General features: G+C 38.8%; 1 protein-coding gene across 1 annotated transcript in view; it reads right to left on the reverse strand.

Annotated features, from left to right (window-relative positions):
- The window catches only part of PRKDC (protein kinase, DNA-activated, catalytic subunit), a 228453-nt gene that overhangs the window by 70700 nt on the left and 134672 nt on the right, over positions 1-23081 (reverse strand). Inside the window, exons 45-59 of the mRNA XM_037802445.1 lie at positions 22750-22822; positions 21724-21872; positions 19844-19981; positions 19509-19628; positions 15069-15212; positions 13903-14054; positions 13170-13301; positions 11813-11924; positions 7007-7131; positions 6778-6927; positions 4862-5035; positions 4133-4231; positions 2890-3097; positions 2049-2238; positions 892-1107 (exon numbers count right to left, since the gene is read on the reverse strand). Coding sequence (XP_037658373.1) covers positions 892-1107; positions 2049-2238; positions 2890-3097; positions 4133-4231; positions 4862-5035; positions 6778-6927; positions 7007-7131; positions 11813-11924; positions 13170-13301; positions 13903-14054; positions 15069-15212; positions 19509-19628; positions 19844-19981; positions 21724-21872; positions 22750-22822 — 2182 coding nt within the window. The remainder of the gene's footprint in view (positions 1-891; positions 1108-2048; positions 2239-2889; positions 3098-4132; positions 4232-4861; positions 5036-6777; positions 6928-7006; positions 7132-11812; positions 11925-13169; positions 13302-13902; positions 14055-15068; positions 15213-19508; positions 19629-19843; positions 19982-21723; positions 21873-22749; positions 22823-23081) is intronic.

A 23081-nucleotide genomic window follows, 5' to 3' on the forward strand; every position in this document is an offset into this window, starting at 1 on the left:
TCCTCTGGGCTTTCATTCACCCCTACACTGCCACATCAACTAATCCTCCGCCTCCCAGGTGCCAACGGCCATCCCGTTCTGAGCACTCTGCCAGCACCTGATGCTCTGCTCTTTCTGCACCTGGCCCCGTCACCCTTCCCTTGCCCACCTGCCCCCGTAGCCCCTCCAGGTGGCTCCCGTCTACTAGCATGACCTCCGCTGCTAAGTGGAGGTCATTCTAAGTCCTCCAGTGTCTGCCTCTGCTCAGTTCCTTATACGGGAACGCCACTCAAACCTATGGTTTCAGCATTATTTACCTTAACTCCTAACATGTCTCCGATGCTCTGTTTAATGGTCCTACCAGAGGAACCATGGTGCTGTGGAATGGGGTATGGGGTTGGCTCTTCATTAATGTTAGTTCAACTGATCAGAATCTTTCGGACCTCCCCAAACACATTCCATAATTCTCCACTTGTCCTTTTCATCCTCTTCCTTTTCTGCCATCTGACTCTCCTGAGGTTCATCTCAAAGGCCACCTCCTCCACAAAGTCTGTCCTGATCCCGTCTCCATTCTCTACCTGGATTTATACTCTCTCTTTTGAGCATCAGTTTACTAATTCTGCCTCTTAATATAATCACCAATTTATTGCTTTATCTACTTCTAATGCCTGTAAAGTCAATAACTGAGTGGACTGAGTCCGATTTATTCAACAGTTTTTTCTGGGGCAGCTAAACTATGCTTTCAATATGCTAAGCACCCAGCCAACATTTCCTGAATTAAATTTCAGTGAGCTTAATTATAAGTTACAAGAAAATGCGGCTACAGCCAGAAATGTGCTTTCCTTTAGCTAAGCCTCTGCATTAATTTTGAGGGGAGGTTATTTTAAACACTTTTCAGCAACCTTACTTTACCTTTAGCTTTGTCATCCACCTCATCCCCAGGAAGGCCCAGTCTTTTTTCCCCAAAATTAGGTCCCACTGACTTCCAGGATGTTCTTGGTGGTTTTTCTTTCCTCTTCTGGGCAAACAGCAAGGAGGAAGACAAGGACTCAGATGACGATGAGACTGTATAATCTGCCAGAGGGTCAATACTGCTTCCAGTTAGCCAATTGAACGAGCTTCTTCCATCTGCAAGTGTGTATAACAGAGCACATTACAACACGTCCCATCATCACACTGCTGTCAAAGCCAAGGCCACACTACATAACCACCATGCGCGGGGTGTATGGAGCTGCTGGAGCACAGTGTGGGGAGAGAAGATGCATGAACTGTGACGCAGGCCACTCTTGGATAAGAGTCACAGCTCCTCCAGCCTCCACGAGCTCATCAACAACAGTGACCGGAGGGAACAACTCCAGGACAGTGACACCAGCAGAAGACGCTGGGCAAGAGGGCTCTGTTGGTTTGCCAGCTCTGCAGCCTGCAGCAGGGAGGTGTTGAGCTTCAGCGTCCTCTTTTGTAAAGTGAGAAGACACGTCATCAGCCCCGCAACCTGCAAGATCGCTGTGATCCTTACAGCAGTGATACCTATATCTATTATAGGGAAGGACTGCCCTTTCTTGGTACTGAAATCCTGTGGTTCTCAATATCAGTGTCATAAAATTCCCATTGTAATTATTCAAATTAGTCCTACTTCCAGAACCAACAGAACTGAGAAAAAAATTACATATAGAAATAATTTTGAAGTCCTATATAAAACGATTAAAATATTTTAGTATACAACTTGTACTTCGCTGATAAAAAAAAGAATAAACCATTTGAGAAAGAACAGTTGAATATACTGTAAACATAGTAAATGAAGCTGGTTTAGCTACACTTTGCTTTTGCTTTTTAAATTTTTTAAAAGGTTTTAAATATCATGCACTGAACAGATTTCTCTGGACCAAAAAAAAACCCAAACAGATAGGTACTAAAACTTTTCTGGGTTTCTCCAGCAGAGGCAATCATTTTCTCCTTTAACTGAGATATCTTTCTTACAGTTCTTATCACATTTTGCTATCATCACCTTACTTCACTTATGAAATGTTAGTTTTCTTGCAAGCAAAGACTGTGCTCAGGGTGGCAGTTACCTGCATTCTGTGTGGGTGTGAAATCATATTGTGCTTGGGTAGCCCTTATTTGTCCAGTCATCAGCCCTCGAGCTGAAAGGGATCCTTCTTGGGTTCGCATCTGGAGAGCATTTTGAGAGGCCTGAGTCTCAATAAACATTGGCGTGAGAACAGTACTCCGGAAACGCCAGTCAGAGTCGATAGTATATTCCTGCATGTAAAAAGTTTCAAATGAAATAATGTTCCTCCTTTTAGCAACGCTGAAATATTTTTACTTAAAACCCAACAGTACCCTCAACAAATATGTACCATCATTCCATATTTTTCTGTGGGAAGTACCTAGAGAAGCACTTTTTCAAATTTAAAAGTTTCAACTAAATAGTTATTTGTCAATTAGAAGAACTACTTTTGGGGAAGAAAACCCATTTTTCTACTCCATAATATTCTGCATTAAAAGGTTTTATGAGTACTCAATAACACCATAAACTCAAATGTGGCAAGTGAAAAGACTCAAGTATTTCCTAAACACCACCATGTGCCAGGCATTATGCTGGATGCTGGGAAGGCAGGGTGAGGGGGTGAGGGTGGGGGTTTTGTGGAGGCAGACCTGAGTGAGGCACCTAGGTGACAGGTGAACCGTCTCAGTTTCTAAGGCTGCCGGCAGGTACAGATGAGGCATCTCCACTAATGGATGGGGGCTGTGGGGGTGGGGACAAGCCCATGTAGATGCTTCGGAAGGAATTTGGGAGCACCCCAAGAACAACAAGAAAACCAGTTTTAACCCTATTAGAAAATGTTTGTTAACTAACCACCCAGGAAAAGCTTATAACATCTGTTATTATTACAGAGACAAGTACTTCACCTGAAATTCACATTCTGATAGAGGATGCTCAAACATAGGGTTTGGATAATCAGGGCTATTTCTGGTCATTTCAAGCAGAAAATCTGTTGCTAAACTTAGAAAGTGCATTTCTGTCTTAGGAGAATATAAAGAATTTAATGCCAACAATCGGTCCAAGGTATTTGAAGGTAACCTGGTTTCATGACTCCAGAAATTTCGAATGATCAATCTGTAAAGCAGAGAGAAGCATATTGCTCAGATACTGGCAAAGCAGAAAGAATGCACTGCAACTGCTACAGTGTGAAAGGGGACCCAGTTTTCATCTATAGAAACTTTAGCTCAGAGGGAAGCCAGATTTAAAAGTGTGTAGAATGTAATTTGAATTATGCAAAATTACATGCATTGAAGGAGGGAAATATCACAAAAATTTAGCACACTTAACAAGATAAATGGATGATTTTATTCTCATCTCTATCACTCAGGAAGTTTTCAATGCTGAGAACATAATATTATTGTTTATTTTAAAACTGAGAAGACATTTTAAGAAATTATATATAACCCTTCACCGCCTTGCTAAAACAATTCATTCCAAAACTACTATCATAAAATATTCAAAATTTAAATTAGTTAAAAACCACATTGGGCTTTAAAATATATGAATGCTTATAAAATCCAAATATTTAATTTTTAAAAGCTCAATGAATTTTAAATTGTAGCAGAATTGAAAAATTAAGTGATATATACAATTATGCAAAAAGTTTACACTGCTTCTTACGTAATTAGTACTTCACCACACAACCATATAACAGAGTTAGGGCAGGCATTTAGAGGATAACAGTCATCACCCACACTTCCATATAAAATTAACAGGACAGTTTCCTACTATTTCTAAGGTTTCTGACATTTCATCGCATATTAACATGTACTGTGTGACCTCGACTATTTGAGTTGAATGGAGAAACATAAATGTTAGTACAGATATTCTTTTCATTTTGAAATGCATTAACTCACTGCTTTAGCAGAAAGCACTTTTATCCATGTCAGTTTGTCAAGAGTATCATATTACCTTATCAAAATTTTCAAGTCTTACTCTTAATAGTGCAGTTTAAAATACATTTTTACTAAACATTGTAAAAGCAGGAGGCAGATAAAATATGAGTACTGCAAATAAATTTCTAAAAGTACTAAAAATTACTGATAGTCTAGAAAGAAGTATCTCTAAAATTTAACTGCCTGGTCCAACTATTCCAGAAGGAGCACATACTGAAGTCCAGGGTTCTCATCAGTCAATCCTTGAATCAGCACATCTTTTGCCAACTTAAATATTTCCTGGGAATCATCATCTGTCTGACTTTCTGGATCTCTGTTTAAGACAAATAACAAAATGACGAAACATTAATAATCTCCTCTATCGCTTCTGCTCAACCCAGGGCTGTAACTTCCAAAATCCACAGAACCCCTCTTTGAGCCCGTGTCTGACCCCCTCGTGGCCTCCAGGACCCACTGCAGGCACTGTCAGACCCACCAGCAGGCACAGTGACCCACGTCAAAGGGGAGGAGAAGGAGACGGTGGTAGGGGCAGGAGTGCAACAAACAGACGGAGAGGGGCTCTCTGGAAATGCTACGAGGTTCCAGAAAAGGCCTGGGTCCCAGGGGAAGTAGTGAGGCAGCATTCCTGAGGGTGAAAATCATTCCAGCAGAGCTCATTTCTTTAATCGAGTCAGCTCTTAAAGGATAACCGCGAAAACAAATTTTATAAACAGGACACTTACCCTAACTCAGCCAATTATTTCACTCTTTATTCCCTCCCACATAGGTAAAAAGGAGTTAAAATAAGGGCACATTTCAACATACTAAAATAAACTTGCTTTAATGTACTAATCATATGGTAAAACACGTTTTATATCTTCACTCTTATTATGTTACAGATTGAAAAACGCACCTGAATGATCCCTAAGGAAGAAGTAAATCAAAACATCAATGCATGGCTTACCTGTAATTGTCATGAATCCACATAAGAATATTATACATTTGTTCCCGACATGTTGGAGAAGGATGGGCAATGAATTCTACAACAGGATTCAGAAGTTCCCGGAGTTCTACTGGCTTCAATTTTGCCATCATCTTATAAATTATGTCCAAACACACCTTTTGTCTTTCATCATCTCTGCAGGAAAGATTTTTTAAAACACACAAATTTTTGTTATTGTACTTTCAAAGTATGATAGGTAACATCTTCTTTATGTGGCTCTATAGTAAAATTTTGTTATAATAGATAATAATCACTTATATAGTTAAAAATCAGTGTCATTCTTAAAAATATTTATCGTGGGCTAGATTAAAAATAAACAACTTAATTCAATGTAGTATCCTGGATTGGATCCTGAAATATAAAGAAGATATTAATGGAAAAATTGGTAAAATCCAAACAAAGCCTGTAGCTCATTTAATAATAATGTACTAATGTTAATTTCTTAGTTTTGACAAATGTACCATGATCACGTAGGCTGAAGAAACTGGGTGAAGGGTATGTGGGAATTCTCTGTACTATTTTTCAACTTTTCTGTATATCTAAAATTTTTCCAAAATAAGTTTATTAAAATAAAACCCTGATAATGACAAACAAAATAAGCTAGATATAAAGTATTTTGTGATTTAAAAAGATGATTTCAAATGCTAGTCAGGCCACCTGGTATTTGATATAATCGAGTTAAGTATAGTCTGGATCCTAAGTGACGCACGAATCTATTTCCTTGATTTTACATTTTTTACTCTGTAAAGCATCCAGCTTAATGCCTTACACATATTTCTTTTAAGGATGTTGCTATGAGCAAATATAACTGCTGGCTGTTTTAGTAACAAAAGGTTTTGAGCTTGGTTAACTCACTGAGGATGTATGAAAAAGCTAAGATTACAAATAAGGTCAGGAAAGTGAAAATTTATATACTCTTAACAAAAAATGCGTCCATGCATCTGAGACCCATAGCTTTATAAAGAAGATCAGTGAATTTATGAACTTACAAAGAAGGTCAGTGAAATTCAAGAATTATATAAACTATTCCCTCAAATTTTAGGGAGCTGAAAAACACCAGCAAGCACAATAGATACTGTGGCTTATGAACACTTAGTTGTTTGATATATTGCTATAATAAAGCCTTATTCTGCCCTCATCGATGTTTTATTCTATATTGCCCTGTCATCAGAGTTCCAGCCTAAAATAGATTTGACCAAACTCTCCTAAACAAACTAGGAGTATTCTTGTGTGCATGCTAATTATAGACTTAGTCCGTATTTTAGAAATGCTGATTAAACTATTTTGCCTATTTAAGAGAAAAAAAAAGAAATATTTAATGAAGGATATTAAAAACACAATCATATGCATTCTTTGTTGTTGGCACATGAGAAATTTATTGATAATTTATCACTATGTAAAAAGTATGTACATAGATCAAGACTGGAAAACAGTACAAAGAAATTAAAATAGTGTTAAGTGATTAGCAGGTTTTTGTTTTAAAATTTACTTTAATGCTGTATTGTAATTTTTTAAATAAATCAACAATTTAAATCAAATAACAGAAGGTTTTTACCTGGCAAATATGTACAGAACTCAAAATCATGCATTCCGAATCTGAAAAGATCCTTGGACTTGGATTAACTCCTGTATTTATGGGTGAAATACCTGAACCCAGAACGTGGCTTTCCCATATTAGCAATAGGTCCCACTGTAAGCGCACATTTTGTTCTTCATGCTTTCTTCACCTTTTCTTCTCCATTCAAACTCACCAAACATGAATGTCATGGAAACCTACAAGTTCCTTATTTCCTTATATGCTCAAGGAGATATGTGAACTAGTTAACGGTTTATGAGTAGGGTGAATCAAAGAATGTGGTCGCTGGTCTTTCACTCACCTATGCCTCATGACTTGAAAAAAGTCCTTGCTCTTTAACTTTAAGTAGATATCTGTTATTTCCTCGGTACGATAAAGCACCACCTCCAGACAAAGGGTCTTCATCACGCCATGGAATTTTGGCAGCAGGAAGAAGACAGCATTCATAAACCTACAGATGGACAGGACCAGTGAGCAGGGCAGCCCCAGGCCCCTGCAGCGCGAAACATGCATGAGGAACGGCATCCTACCTGTCTGCAAGAGGGGGGAAGCTCTGCGCAGCTTTGTTCAAGCACACTATGAATTTGTCCTCCATTGTATTTTGATGCTGCTTCAACTGTTTTACAATCATTTCACAAAGGGACTCCTCCAGTATCTGAAACAACAAGTTTCTTTTCAAATACACACAGATGGAGACTTACATTAGGTACTGACAATAAGGTTTACCTTGAATATTAAAGTGAAACTAAGGCAGATGCCACCTTTACCACCTACAAGATCTTTACAGGGTAATGCTGAGATCAGTCCTGTGGGAACAGCCAGTTTGCAATACCCACAGGAATACCAATGGGGCCCCCAGGATCTTGGGTGCTTGTGAACAAGGACCGCTTTCCTGGGCTGTGTGGGAGCACCAGCCATGTTGGCACATCAGGTGTAAAGCAATGGAGAAGATTAGTGCTTATTCCGACACCGAGATGCAGCCAATAAATCATCTTTTAAAATAGGGATGAAACCCTGCTTAGGAAGAATCCTTTTATGATGTGAGGGTTGGGATCTCTGGCCAAATATTCATAGAGAGAAACTTTCCAAGCAATTGTATCAAAGTTGCAGCTCTAAATAACATGCATCCTGCTTTATTTCCTTCATCACTACTACTACCAAACATTAAACATTGATTTACATACAGTCTGTCCCCTCTCCCCAAAAGCCCGTCTCCCTAAGGGCAGGGTCTAAGTCAGTCTTGTTCCAGGCTGCACCCTCAGAACCCAAAAGAACTACTGAGTCCTCCATAGTGAGCACTCATACATGGAAGAACCCAGGACTAGCGAGTCCTCCATAGTGAGCACTCAAACAAGGAAATTCCCAGAACACACTAGTGCATCCTTCATAGTGAACACTCACACATGGAAGAACCCAGATAGACTAGTGAGTCCTCCATAGTGAGCACTCATACATGGAAGTCCTTAGTACTGAATACTCTTACATGGAAGTACTCAATCCGGATGCTACTGGAATGAAATAAGGGTAAAATTCCCTTCCATCATTAACTGTTCATCTTCTTCTTCTCAAAGAACATAAAAAGGTACCAAGCAATCTTTTACACAACATATTTTTTGATACAAACTTACTAGGATAAGGTTACCTGAAAACTGTTCAGGGGAAACCTTTATCATTAGCCACAAATGTCAATTGTCTCAATGCCATGTAGAACATTTGAATAAATATTAGACTACTGATTCAAAAGGTGTAAGTCTTTTTATTAAAAGCATTTTATATAATGACACAATGAAATGTCACAATATAGTAAGTAAAGAAAGCAATTTATAAAACAATATGAATCCAATGATATGAATTAAAGAAACAGAAAACAAATGTATGCACTAATACACTAACAGACGACTGAAGCTAAACCTCCCAGGTGGCAAAATCAGTTTAAATGATGAGAATATGCATTTATCTTACTTTCCTTACATTTTAGTCTATATTCCAAATTTCTACACTCAATTCATACTACTTTTATATTCAGAAAAATATCATGTAATAAAAGTGTTTACCATTCCTACTAAGTTGAAATTTAACTCAAGAGAGATTAAATCCAGGGCTCTGTTATGATTTTTTTTGCATAAATTAAACCTAATATTTAGAGATATTAGAATCATGTTGTAACAAGCTTATTCTAGAATTTGTTTTTAAAATCTGCTTATTTTTAAAAATTAGCTGGTAACCCCCTAAAATAAATAATAAATGTAGTCTGATCTTCCCAAGGGGGTCTACTTCCTTTAAGCTTAATTTAATTTAAAGTCCAAACAAATTCCTAACTGGTAAATGGACAGGAGCTTATTATTTGTCCTGGTGTAGCTTGGGTGCCCACCCAGGCCCACCTGGGGCTGCCCCACCTCTCCCATTCGGTCTGCAGGTCAGACTGGACATGTAGGCAGAACGAGCAGCCAGGCTGCACCCTGTAGCTCTTCTCTCAGGAGAGGAACTGCACTAGAGATGCAAGTGAAGTTGGAATCACTAATGTGTAGGCAGTTTTTAAAGCCCTGAGGCCAGATGGGATCAAAATGGGAGCACTGAAGAGAAGAAGACCATAAGGGGAGCCATGAGAGTGGCTGGGGAAAAAACTAGGTAAGGAAAGTGAGAAAAACATACCAATGAAGTAGGAAGAAAGCCAACAGAGTGTACTCGAAGCCAAGAGGCAAAGAAAATCAGGAAAGACTGACTGTGTCACATGTGGCAGGCTTAGCCTCAGATAGGTCACTGGTAACCTTGGCATGCACTTCTACCACAATGAGAGACGCTGGCTTTGGAGGCTCCTAAACGTGAAGCACCTTACTCTTATCAAAATGGAAGCAAAAAAAATAAAAAAATAAAAAATAAAAAAAAATAAAAAAAAATAAATGGAAGCAAACCATAGTGTAGCTCAGTAAGCCTCATTTTGTTACGCTATTTTCAATTAGGTTACAATAGCTAATTTCCATACATTGGCCAAGGAATTGGAAGCAGAAGATTTCATTAGGATAACATCCCTAATCATTCAGCTATCTACCAGGATAATTTTCCCCAAAAATGAAATCCTGAGACTGAGGCCAGGGCAATGAAAGCTAACTGAATATCCTTTCCCAGACTTCTAATAAAAGGTAAATTACCAATCTTTAACTGTCTCGCCAAGTTTCCAGGTGTTTTAAGAAATCATATCCCTTTACTCCCAAAGCACAAGCAACAAAAGAAAAAACAGATAAATGAGACCTCATCAAAATTTTTAAATTTTTGTGCAAAGGACTTTATCATGAAAGTAAAACAACTCATACAATAGGAAAAAATATTTGGAAACTACATATCCAATTAGAGTTTAATATCCAGAATATATAAAGAATATATATTCAACTCAACAATAAAAAGACAACTCAATTTAAAAATGGGCAAAAGACTTGAATATACATTTCTCCAAAGAAGATATACAAACTGTCAAAATGCACATGAAAAGATGCTCAACATCATTAGCCATTAGGGAAACACAAATCAAAACCACAATGAGAGACCATTTCACACCCACTAAAATGGCTACTATTAAAAAAAAAACAGAAAATTACAAGTGTTGGAGAGGATGTGGAGAAACAGGTACACTTGTTCATTGTTGGTGGGAATGTAAAACAGCTGGGCTTTGGAAAGCAGTTTGGCAATTCCTCAGAAAGTTACATATAGCATTATCATGACTCAGCAATTCTGCTTCTATGGATAAACCCAAAAGAATTGAAAGCAAGGTTTGAACAGATATTTTCACATTGATGTTCACAGCAGCAGTATTCACAATTGCCAAAAGAGGGAAGCAACCCAAGTGTCCATGAATTGAAGGATGGATAAACAAAATATGGTATATTCATAAAATGGAATATTATTCAGCTGCAAAAAGGAATAAAGTCCTGAAGCATGCAACAACCTAGATGAACCCTGAAGACATCATGTTGAGTGAAATAAGGCAGAAATGAAAGGACAAATATGGTATGATCTCACTGATACGATATAATCATATCATATCATATCCTATATCATATCATATCATATGATAAGCAAACTCATAGAGTCAGAATCTAGACTACATGTTACCAGGGGACAGGGTGGGGTAGGAAACATGGAGTTAAGGATTAAAATGTACATTTTCTATTTGGGATGATGGAAAAGATCTGCTAATGGATGATGGTAGCACAACATAGTGAATGCAATTAACACTGAATTATACATTTGAATGTGGTTAAAAGGGAAAGTTCCTAAAAAATTATTCTAAAATCATGAAACTGTATTTCACAAACACTGAACCCAAAGTTAACTCATGGACTATAGTTAATAGCACAATTATAAAAATGTGCTTTTATCAATTGTAACAAATGTTCCACACCAATGCAAGTTACTAATAACTGGGTGGTATGCCGGTTTGAAACTTATATATCCCAGAAAACACTATGTTCTTTTAATCCACTCTTGTGGGTGCAGACTCATTGTGGGTTGGATCTTTTGATTAGGTTGTTTCTGTGAAGACGTGATCCACCCATTGTGGGTGGGACCTTTTGGTTAGATTATTTCCATGAAGGTGTGACCCCACCCATTCAAGGTGGGCATTAATTAGTTTATTGGCATCCTCTAAGAAAGGATAGTAGGCAGAGACATTTTGAAGAGAGCTCACAGAGAGAAAGAAGCTGAGAGCCAAGACAGACCCAGATGCTCAGAGATGCAGACAGAAAGACATTCGGAGATGCTAAGCTAAGAGATAAAGCCCAGAATTTGCCCCGGAGAAGCTAAGTGAGAGCCCACAGACACTTAATGAGAAAGCCACTGGAATCAGAAGCTGAAAGCAATGCAACCCGGAAGCAAAGGACCAGCAGATGCCAGCCACATGCCTTCCCAACTAACAGAGGTGTGCTGGATGTCATTGGCTTTTCTTCAGTGAAGGTATCCTCTTGCTGATGCCTTAGTTTGGACACTTTTATGGTCTTAGAACTGCAAATGTGTAACCTAATAAATCCCCTTTATAAAAGCCAATCCATTTCTGGTATTTTGCAGTCTGGCAGCTTTAACAAACCAGAACAGTGGTATTTGGGAACCCTGTATTTTAAGCATGATTTTCTGTAAACCCACAACTTCTCTTAAATAAAAAAGGTCCTCTTTTAAAAACAATGAACACTGTACATTACCATAGAGTGGTAAAGAGAATGAAATTTTAATAGATGCAGAATACCCACTGTGACTTCTTAGAGTATAGAGGAAATACATATGAGTCAGGTGTCATGAGAAATCAAAATTGAAAAAGCATTTACTTTAAAATTGTACAAGACACTCACATTTTCTTTCTCAGAAACATATCGAAGAATAAGTCCTAGAACTTCTGCTGCTGCTGCATATACCTCTTTATATTTTACAAAGGACATATTATTGACCAAAGCTTGAAAGTATCTACAACAAATATAGAAAATAAAAATGCATAAAATAACCCATTCTGTTTTTTGACATAAAATATAACCATTTTCCTCCTCAGCCATTTAAGTAGAAATAGGGAAATTATGAAACATAAAAATGATTCAAATTGTTTGTGTGAATACATGTATGAATATTCATGAGTATGCATATAAATATGCATTTAAGGGCTCTTATAGAAGCAGAAAAGGCACATGAAAATCTGCTGCTCAGCCACATCAGAAGTTCACCCAAAGTACTTATAGTCAACATGTAACAAAATATAGAATACCATAGAAAACTGTAGTGAAAAAGAATAAAAGCCATATTATCTCGAATGCTGATTTATCGACCCCCTTTGAAGGACAGCTAAACCCGTGAGAAGGAAGCAGCCCGCCTCCAGTGTGCCGGCAGAGGTGAGGTGCTTTGTCTCAGCCCCACAGTGACCCTGATGAGGAAACCAAGCGCAAAGAAGTTAAGCTCTCTGTCCAAAAGTGAAGCACCTCCTGTTAAATGGGTGCCGAGTGCTGGCTGTCTGAGCCCGAAGTTCACCAAGCTCCTACAAGACTGATGAGGAAACAAGCACACGACAGTGAACTAAATCGTGTAAACCTCTTCCAGATCAAATGGGAAAAGTTTAGTAGGGACATAGTTCAAACCCATAAAGTAACTTCGGTGAAAACTGACTTTTCAATATCCTAAAATAGCAGAAGGAAGTACCTTTTTGTGATGCTACAAAATTATCTTAGTAAAGCCTCTTCCCAAGTAATGCCCACCTATCCTTTAAGAACTGGCCCTCGTCTTTCAGGATGGGAAACAGGAGAGAATGTCTGAGAGGTTCACACTGGGGCAGGGGGCAGAGGGGTGCAGCCGTGGTCGGGGGTGAGGACAGGGAACGAGCTAGAGGAACGGTCACGGAGGAAAGCATCAGAAGCGGAGCACCAGTACAGAAGTGATGGTATTTGCAGGGGCAAATATCAAAAATGTCAGTTAGAAGTAAGAAAATATATAACATCTCTTACCTGCTAACACTTACACAAAACCATTATACTAATTTTTTAAAACTTACATTGCATATTCGTTCCATATGTATTTCTTCTTCAACTTTCTAAATTTAGGTAAAACTATTTTTAACATGGGTTCTGATACCTAAATTTATTAAAACAAACCCTACTCCATTCTGTCAATGCTATTCGGGTTTATGGCAACCTGAAAAATAATCAAAGTAAAAAGTAGGATACTTACTTCATATTCTCGATTCCACATTTTGGGTCATAGGGAGGCAAGTTACTGGCCATCACAATTCCTAGTAATTGAATTCCTACTGAATTGTCCTTAGAATTAGGATCTTTACTGGAAAACTTTTCAAATATTAATCTGAAACATAAGCATAAAGGGAGAAAATGTAGTTTTCCATACAGTAAGTTTCTCGAGAAAGAGAAGACAAATACACATATGAAGTTTCTAAGGCTAATTTTCAGGGTAAGAAATACTTTTTCTCTTCCCATAATTAACACCCCTTTTTGCTAACATGCCCTTGTTTGCATCTAGGTTATTCTAGCTTTGAAAGATAGGCGGTTTTATATCACTTATAATCTATTTGCCCGAGTTCTCCTTGTTGGTAGTAAAACTTGTTGAAAGTTTTAGCCTGTCTCAGTCTATGCTGAAAGCTGTCAGAGAATGAGCCTGCAGTGCCCCGGGCTGGGCAGCCGAGCGCACCCTGCAGTGTGTCGCAGTGACACCAAGACGCCAAAGGGGGGCCGGGGACAGAGCGGGGTTACCTGGAAGCCACCGCCCCACCCAGAGACGCGTCTAGAGGCAAGCACAGGAGGCTGTCGTTTTATTAATAGGAGCATGATGCCCTTATGAGCAGAGCCTATTTCAAATTGTTTCTCCTCCCATTTCACAGTCACCATTTACAGCATGTTGCCTTTTCATCTAAATTCCAAACAATACTACAAAACTAGTAAATGTTTACCTGTAAGGGATGGATAAACAATCCTTCCAGCATTCAACAAGGGTTTTTATAATTTCAAGGTTGTGTCTAAACACAGCTCTTTTTTGATGGAAGACATGTTTCATTAGGAAATGAAGCAATCGATTTGCTAATACTTCATCTTTAGGGACCCCCTGAAAAGGTACAGGATTCTATATTAATACACCGCCTTCCATTCTGGAAAAGCATTTTTTAATCAAAAAGTCCATTTGTAAAAGAAATCTTGCACTATGCATCAATTTTTTTCCAGTGGTTCCTGAGCTACTCTAAACTCTGTAATGTTATTTTTCATATAACATGTTTAAGCAGACTACAAATTATTTCATCACATTAAAACTAAGAAATCTAAATTTGATTTATATTATTAATTCTAAAGTTTTTAAATGAATGGGTAAAGCACCCACATACAAGCTTGTTTCAGTTCAAAAGGGCGTCATTCAGCTGATAGCCAGTTTTTAAAAGCAATCTCTACCATTATACTCAGTTCTCTGGAAGGAACTAAGCTGGCAAAACAGATGCCCCCAAATCCAAGGACTTTAGTCACAGAAAAGGTCCTCACAGCTCACATTCAGGATCAATTAACATTTATTTTACACATAATTTTAACAAATCAGTTAGCAAACTCCTAGCATGTAACAGCAACAAACAAAACAAAAAAAACTCTAACAGCTTAATAGTAAAAGCAAAATCAGAAGAATTACCAAAAGCAAACAAAAGAAAACAAAACCAAAGTGATACAGACAATTTATTATGGGAGCACCAAACCAACAGAACAATTAATGCTAAAAATGTTAACTAAGTCATTAAAAGGAACTTGAATTACATGTCATACGTTCCATTTAGTACATCAGCAATGGAAGCAGTAATACTTAAGAGGTATTCCATAAAAATTACCTAAAGGCAAAACTCAACTGAAAATTCATTTCATTTCTCTGCAATGTCAGATATATAAGATGTTATTTTCCAATGAAAGCAAAAGTCCTCTGATACAAAAAGCATCAAATTGATTCTTCTGTGAGCTGTTTGCATATTAAATATAGAGTAGGCTATTCAGTTATAAAAAGCTTATACAACCCAAGTAAAATTGGAGTAGAAAAGCAGCAGTAAGGATAAATAATATATTACTGTAAAAATGTATCAATCCTTACAATAGGAGTAGCTAAGCCTGACCAGGAAAGCACAGTAACCACTATCTCAACAACCATATAGTGAATTCCGTCTCCTCCATTGTTTTCAGAAACAACCAGCTGTAGCAAGGGGCTAAACCAGTGCTTTGCGTAAGGGCGAAAGACCTAGAAGAGAATTTAAAAGTCAATTATCAAAGAATTATTTTGAATAACCAACATCTTAATTTGAAATATAACTTCCATCAGCTAAAACTGTATATTTTGATTTGACCTAAATTCTAAACAGGTGTGAACTCCAAAATTATCCTACTTAATCAAATTATTCTGTTGGGCTTCTAAAACCACAACTGAGCAGGAATAGATTTATTTTTTATCTTTTTTTTTTTTTGCTTGAAACATTTATGATATAACAATGCTCACAGAGGTCAAAATCAAAGTATTCTAAATCACTCCTGAATAATGTGCAGCTCTTGAAAACCCTTTTATTTTATGAAAATGCATAAGGCATAGGAAAATGAGAATATAAAAATTAGGTAAGGCACATGCAGCTACATTCTTTTCTGTTTCTTCCTATATTACAGAAGTTGTATTGTTACAGACTTTGTCTCAGTTTCCTGGCTGCTAAAACAAATATCATATAATGGGTTGGCTTCAACAATGATAAATCATTGGCTCACAGTTTTGAGGCTAGGAGAAGTCCAAAATCAAGGCATCAGTAAGGTGATGCATTCTCCCCCAAGACTTAGGTGTTCTGGGGCTGGCTGCCAGAAATCCTTGGTCCTTGACTTTTCTGTCACAAGGCAATGCATACTGCAATGTCTCTTCCTTTCTCCTCCAGGTTCTTTCCGTGGTTATCTCTCTCTGTCTGTCTGCATTTCATTCTGCTTATAAAGGTCTCGTGTAATCCAGGTTAAAGCCCAATCTGATTCAGTCGGGCCACACCTTAACTGAAGTAACATCTTCAAAAGATCTATCTACAGTGTGTCCACAGGCACCAGAATGTGCACTTAACAAAGAAGATGCCCAACCTGAGATACACAATCCACCTCAGTTCATCCTCTGGATTCCAAAATGTTCTTCTAACATGCAAAAATACATTGCTTCCATCACAATGTTCCAAAGGCCTTAAGTCATTTTAGAACAACTCAAAATCCAAACCCTCATCAACATCAGTTATGGGTGCGGTACGTCCTGAGGCAAAATTTTGGATGGCCCTGTGAAATCTAGAAAACAAGTTATCTGCTTCCAACACACAATGATGCAACAGGCATAGGTTAAACACTCTAATTCCACAAGGGAGATAGTCAAAGAAAAACAGGGGTCACAGGACCCAAACAAGTCCAAAATCTAGCAGGGCAACTCCATTAGATTTCAAGGTCTGTGGCTTGATGCTTTGTCCTCCTGGCCTGAAAAAGCGGCAACCCCACCCCCTCCAAATGCATCTCCCCAACACTGGGATGGAGGCTAGGCTCTCAGAATGCCAGGGCGCAACCCCCACGCTCCTGAGCAGTGGGAGGCGGTGGTACTCTCCCTAAACCGTAAGCGCGAGGCCCCAACTCCAAGTGCTGGGGCAGATGGCCTGACCCCTGCGAGCACGGGGAAACCTGCCCTTTCCACGCATGTGGGGGACCCCATTCTCTTGGCCCCCGGAGATCTCTTCAGTCTAGACCTTTGCCTCCAGAGCTCTGTCCTTGAAGTCATTCTTCCTTCAATGCATCCCTTTTCTGTCCCTTTCAGGCAGTGCTTCGGTTCACACATATTCACAAAAACCTTGCTGGCTTTGCTTGCACTTCAAGGGGGTCCAAATCAGCAGAAAAAAGAACTCTCTACGGATCCTTCCTGGACAACTGCCTTTTTCTGAGGTGTCTGACTAGACCTATGTTCGGTTGAACACGCCCACAGAGTTCTGTTCTCCAGGGACTCACTTTCCAGAGGCTCAGGGAGGTCCCCGATAGAGCTGCTTCTGGCCTCGGGGCACACTGTCTGGGTAGGCTCAGAATTTTCAAAGTCATCAATTGCTGGCTCCTTTATGCTTTAGAATTGAATTCTCAGCTTAACCCTTTCCTCTCACATTTTACTATAAGCTATAAGGGAAAGCCAGACTGCACCTTCCCCATTTAGCTTAGAAATCTCCTCAGCTAAATATCCACGTTCATCACTTGCAAGTTTGTCTCTTCCATCTGACATCAGAATATGCCAAGTTCTCAGGCACTTTATAACAAGGTTATAACACTTTATAACACTTTAACACTTTATAACACTTTATAACCTTTCATTCAGTTTCCAATAACACAGTCATCCTTTCCTTCAAAGGCCTCACCAGAAGTACACGAAGCGTCTCTTCAAAGCACTCTGGGCTTTTTCTATCAAGCACCTCACAATTCTTCCAGCCTCTAACCATTACCCAATTCAAAAGCCATTTCCAACACTTTCAGGTATTTGTTACAGCAGCACCCCACTCTTGATACAAAAGCTCTCTGAGCTTCCCAGTTGCCAAAACAAATATCATACAATAGGTTGGCTGAAACAACAGGAATTATTGGTCACAGTTTTGAGGCTAGAAGTGAAAAACTGAGGTGTCAGCCAGGTGATGCTTTTCCCCCAAGACTGGTATTCTAGGGCTGGCTGATGGTGATCCTTGGTCCTTGACTTTCCTGTCACATGTCTCCTCTGGGTTCTGTTGACTTCAGCTTTTCCCTGGCCTTTTCTCTGTCTGTCTTGCACTCATTTAAAAAGGACTCCAATAATCCAGATGAAAGCCTAACCTGAGTCAGTGGGACTACACCTTAACTGAAGGAACACCTTCAAGAGATCCCATTTATAATGAGTCCACACCCTATAGAATGTAGACCAAGACCAAGAACAGGTCCAAACAGGGGTATACAATTCAATCCACCATAGACTTTATATACCTGGGAACTCTGCAATCTAAATAAAATGTAACCACATACTAAATTCCATTTAATTATTTTTAGAAATTGCAAGATAATGTTACTGTGATGCACAATAGACTAAAGGACAATTCAAGCTATTCATCATTTTAACTTTGCCGTCTTCTCTTACAGATGTTTTATAAGGAATTTCTCATCTACTCTTACAGTTTAAATGCCTGTGCTCTCAAATCTTTTTTGATCACGTTCCCCATTAGTAAAAAAAAAAAAAAAAAAAATTCAGCACTCTCCATATGTCTGTTGGTTTATTTACAAGTTACATACATAAACTTTTAAATACCTATTATTAAAATAAAATAAATACATAAATATAAAGGTTGAAACTTTAAAGACAGTTGTAAAAAGAAGTTCTAATTTTTTCTTACATAAGTCAGGGGACCATATGGAACATGTCTCTTTGGAAACAAGTTCCTGGATCACTCTGTGGGCTCCAGACACACACACAGCTACTGTGACATCTCTCAGCGGATGTCTGAGTCACCTCCCATCCCAGTGTTCAAACAGAACTCACGCTTCCTTGTCAATCCACCTCCCCATATCCATCCTTCTAAGAAGTCATTAAAAAACCAAAACAAAATAAAAACTAGCTACTTTTTTGGTAGCCATCAACTCAGCACTTAAAGGAGTATGAGCTAGAAATCCAGGATTGATCCCAAGGAATCCAAGTGCCAAGTGGTAGCCTCCACCTCCCTTACATCTCTTCGATGGCACTCTCCTCCACCGCAGACTTAGCCCAGTCCTCACTCATCTGGAGACAGCAGCCTCTGACGGCCTCCCAACCTTCAGTCCCACCTTCAGGCTTGTCCACAGCCTGCAGTGCTGCCTAGAAGGGTCTTGCTATCAGGCAAAGTGTATTGTATTGTTCCTCCACCTAACACACTTCAGTGGCTCCGGAGCCCTGTGAATGGCCCATGATGACCTGGCTAGCTCACGGGCCGCTCTGGCCTGTGGCCTCTCCTCCAGTGCTTCTCGTGGTCCACACGGTAAATGGAAACACACGGGGCTGCCTTGGGCACTGCCTCTGCTGACACTGCACCGACCGCTTAGACTGTGAACCCTTCCTTCACTCTACTCCTGGACACCTTCCCTGCCCCCACTGGTGGACTATGCTCCTACCTGACACAGTACTTCAGGTACACAAAGTGGTAAACTCAGGAACCATCTAACAGATAATCAGCTATTTTTCATACAGAAATATTTTCACCAATTTTTTGCTATTAAAAATGAAGAAGGTTGGCAGGTCAAAATAAAGTTTTCAATGTATTTACTTTATATAAGAACATTTGCAATACAAGTTCATATATACATATATGTTTTAACAGAAAATGGTAAAAGAATGATCTTGAACAAGTAAATAAATATGATTAGCTAATTTATCCATATAAGAAAAATGTCATGCTCTATCCCTTTACATCTTCCTTCATGGAGCTTTTTTTCTTTTTTTTTTTTTTTTTTTAAGTAGATGCATGTTTAATTGCAAAGAATTTTAAAGAAATAATAAATTACTTACTTCTTCTGTATTAATAACAAGTTTGGCTAAGAAGAGACGGATATTTAATGGTACTGTTGGATTTCCTAGTTTGTCATGAAGAAATTTCATCCAAGGAGGAAGATTTGTTGGCACTGAACCCTGAAATAAAACACTCAAAATTACCTTATAAAGTGGAATAACATAACTTCATTTTTTGATATTATAAGAAAATAATGATAGTTAAGACCTGCACGATGCAAAATTATGTTTATTTGATACGGAATTTAGTTTAACCTTCAAGATTAAAAGTTCATTTTTAATATGATCCAATGAATAGTATTAAAGGAGATAATATAAAATTTGTGGGAAAATACCTCTTCCACTTTAGGTATGACCTGATTTCTTTGCATGTGCTTAATTAGAGCAGTCATACTTGTCATACATTCATGTTGATTGAGTTCATCCATCTCTAACTCCAAAGTATCACTCTGGGTCGTGGGGTCTTGATGTCCCTAGAAAAAGGGAAGAATTCAAGGATGTGAAGGACACTGTTAAAATTTCAAAGTGTACTGTTAAAATCTCAATGTATATAACATTCAGATTTTTTTTGAGCAATATCATATAACACTTAGATAATACTGATAAATGGGTAATAATTTCAAACACGCTTTGCATTTTTTTTTTTTTATTGAACAACTCAAAAATAAATAGGACCCTGTGGCTTTCTTACATTCCAGGAGCCTATTTTCCCCTGAGTGTCTGTGGTCATTCGTCTGTGGCCACCCTTAGAGCACCCACAGGCCGGCCTGTGCTGCTCTGCACTAATCTCTGAAATGAAACATCTTGGAGGCCCCAGAGCCATGAATTCCTTGAGAACAAAGGTCTCCATGATTCTCAGTTGCCACTTCATGGAGAAAGACACACAAAGTGGAGCTATTAGGGTATAATCATAGGATAAATATCTAATTTTTCTGCGTAAACTGAAAAATCTAGTCAAGTCCTTAATTTGTCTCAAAATTTTAACAATAAAACAGCACTTTAATCCATCCTTGATCCTTAAAATACACTCAGAAAATACAGCAGTAATAAACATTTTATGAGTTTAATGCTGAATTAAGACGTTACATACATATAGAGCAGGTTTAGACACACACACACACACACACACACACATACACACACACACATACACACTGGGTTGAGAAACTGACCCAGATCACTTTTACAGTTAAAAAGACTTGAGCAATTCTGAGAGGAACGTTTGGGCGGCTGGAAGTCAACGTGGGGATGTAAACGCTTGCAGAGACTTCTAGAAAGAGGAGTGAACATGGCTCAAGGTGAACACTACAATCTCGTCTGCCCTGAGGGCAGGAGCCACCCCAGAGCATCACTTCCCAAGACAGACAGTGTCGGAAACATACTCCTCCCACACCTCCACCTCCTTTCCAAGGTCAGGGGCAATTTCTATAAACGGGGTTTTTAGAAGTGAAAGGAAGTAGTGTTATGATCCTAATAACTGTAGGGCTAAATGAACACTAAGATAAATTTTATGCCCCATCAGGCTTATGTGAGACAAGAAAAAAGAACATATGCTGAGAGCCATTAAATCAATCAAAGCAACCTTAATATTCCTCATTCCATATTCTGGAAAGGTGTCAAATGAGCTAATCACTATGTTTGACTATATTCAGACCTGCTTACTAAGTTTTTAGTCAAAATAACTGTATCTCAAAACACTGAGATATCCAGGCGTATCTGGTTGGAGCATGCTATCAGACTGAAAGGCAGGAAGAGAAAGAACCAAGGTGCTCAGAGGATAACGGCCTATTAAGGGAAGTATAAGTCACAGATGGCGTAACTAACAGAATAGCCAAACTTACACCCTTTCCATCACCCAGCACAGATGCATGACATCATCTCCATGACAGAACTATGGAATGGGCTTCCCTTGAAGCATTCATTAAGAGGAAGAACAAAAAGTACAGTCCAACTCACCTTTGTAGCACACGCCACTCCTCCCTCTTTGGCTCCCCCATCATCAGGCAAAGAGCCATGGGGGGGGGGCTGGGGCAGGAAAGCCACTGAGCAGCACGTGGCGGGTGCAGAGCAGCATACCCACCCCCAGACTCAGAGCCCTCACGAAAATTCTTCCCGCCTTCAAAAATAATTAAGGCTACTCTCTGAGGCATATGACAGAGAATTGCAAAGCTGTGATCCCCTTTACAAACTTCAGTATGTGAAAATGTAATCAAACCTGTCTCCTAAAACGACCAGTGGGAGATCTGTACTCTTGGGAACTGTATGAATAGCTCTGAACTCCAGTTGAGAAATCAAATTGACTCATTTCCTCACTCAGGCTACTCTCTCCCAAATATGACAAGGAGGATAGATAATGGGGGCCATCTGAAACATAAACAAAAAGAAAATAGATTTATTCACATAATCAGTAAGAAATATACTATGCAAGCTCAGGTGTTATTTAAATTAAAGGATACAGTTTCAACTGAGGCTTTCATCAATCCTGTGATGAACAAAACATAAAGGAAATGGGGAAAACATCTCCCTTTGCTTTTGTCACCATCAAGCATCATAAACAAAGAAGTTAAATTAAACTGGATTCCAATTGTTGGAATTTATATGAATAACAGAATTTCTTTGCATTTTGTTGATGCCCAACGTTTTGTCCATAAAGTCTAACATAGACGTGGGAAGAAATACTACTGAAAAATAGCTAATTCAAAACATGAAAGGGGTTGATAAAATTGGTCCAAATTTTATCTTCAAATCGAGAACTGGTACAAGTGCCTGGGGCAGAAGCGGGGCTGGTGCCACTGGAATGAGCAGGAAGGAGAGCAGCAGGGGAGGAGGCCACAGAGGCGGTGTGGGTCAGGAGGGCCTTGGGCAACTGTGTTCTGCAGGAGCAGGAGCGCTACAAGGTTTTAGAAAGAGGAGTGGCATGACCATAGATTTCTGCAGGTATCTAAATAATAGGCAAACAAATGCCTATCAAGCTAACCTACTTGGTGAATGGCTTGAAATTTCTAAAAGGTGCAACATATCTGAGCTCCTCTGTCCACTGTCATATCCCAGGTGGAAATCTTCTTATGCGGTTAATTTCAGCTAATCATAATGCTTTCAAAATATAATCCCATTTGCCACTAAAAATAAAACTTTTTTCAAACTCCATTTCAATGGTTTCGGGTATTTAAAAGTTTTCTATCTAAATACATAAAAAATACTAACAATAAGCAACTTTGGCACTGTTTTGAAAATGTCTTACCTGCATCCCCACTGGCTGCCTCCCTGGCTTCTCTCCTAATTTCGATGTACTTTTTCTTTCTTTCCAAAGGAACCTATTAGGCAAAACATAAAATGATTTAATGCTTTTTAGAATCATAGTCACACTTTTTTCTGCTTTAATAGCAATCTGGCAAAAAAAAATTTTTTTAAACAAAACTCTTATGAAATTTAAAAGCTTTTAAAAATATCCACAAAAAAGACAGGTGAGTGCCCCTAAGGAAAGCTTTTCCCATAGATGGCCCAGAAGCCGAGGATCATGTAGGTGTGGCCCAGAGGTGACTCCCTCCCCACTTGGCTTTGTGCAGAGCACGC

Source organism: Choloepus didactylus, chromosome 14 (genome assembly GCF_015220235.1).
Source record: "Choloepus didactylus isolate mChoDid1 chromosome 14, mChoDid1.pri, whole genome shotgun sequence".
Lineage (NCBI taxonomy): Eukaryota > Metazoa > Chordata > Mammalia > Pilosa > Megalonychidae > Choloepus > Choloepus didactylus.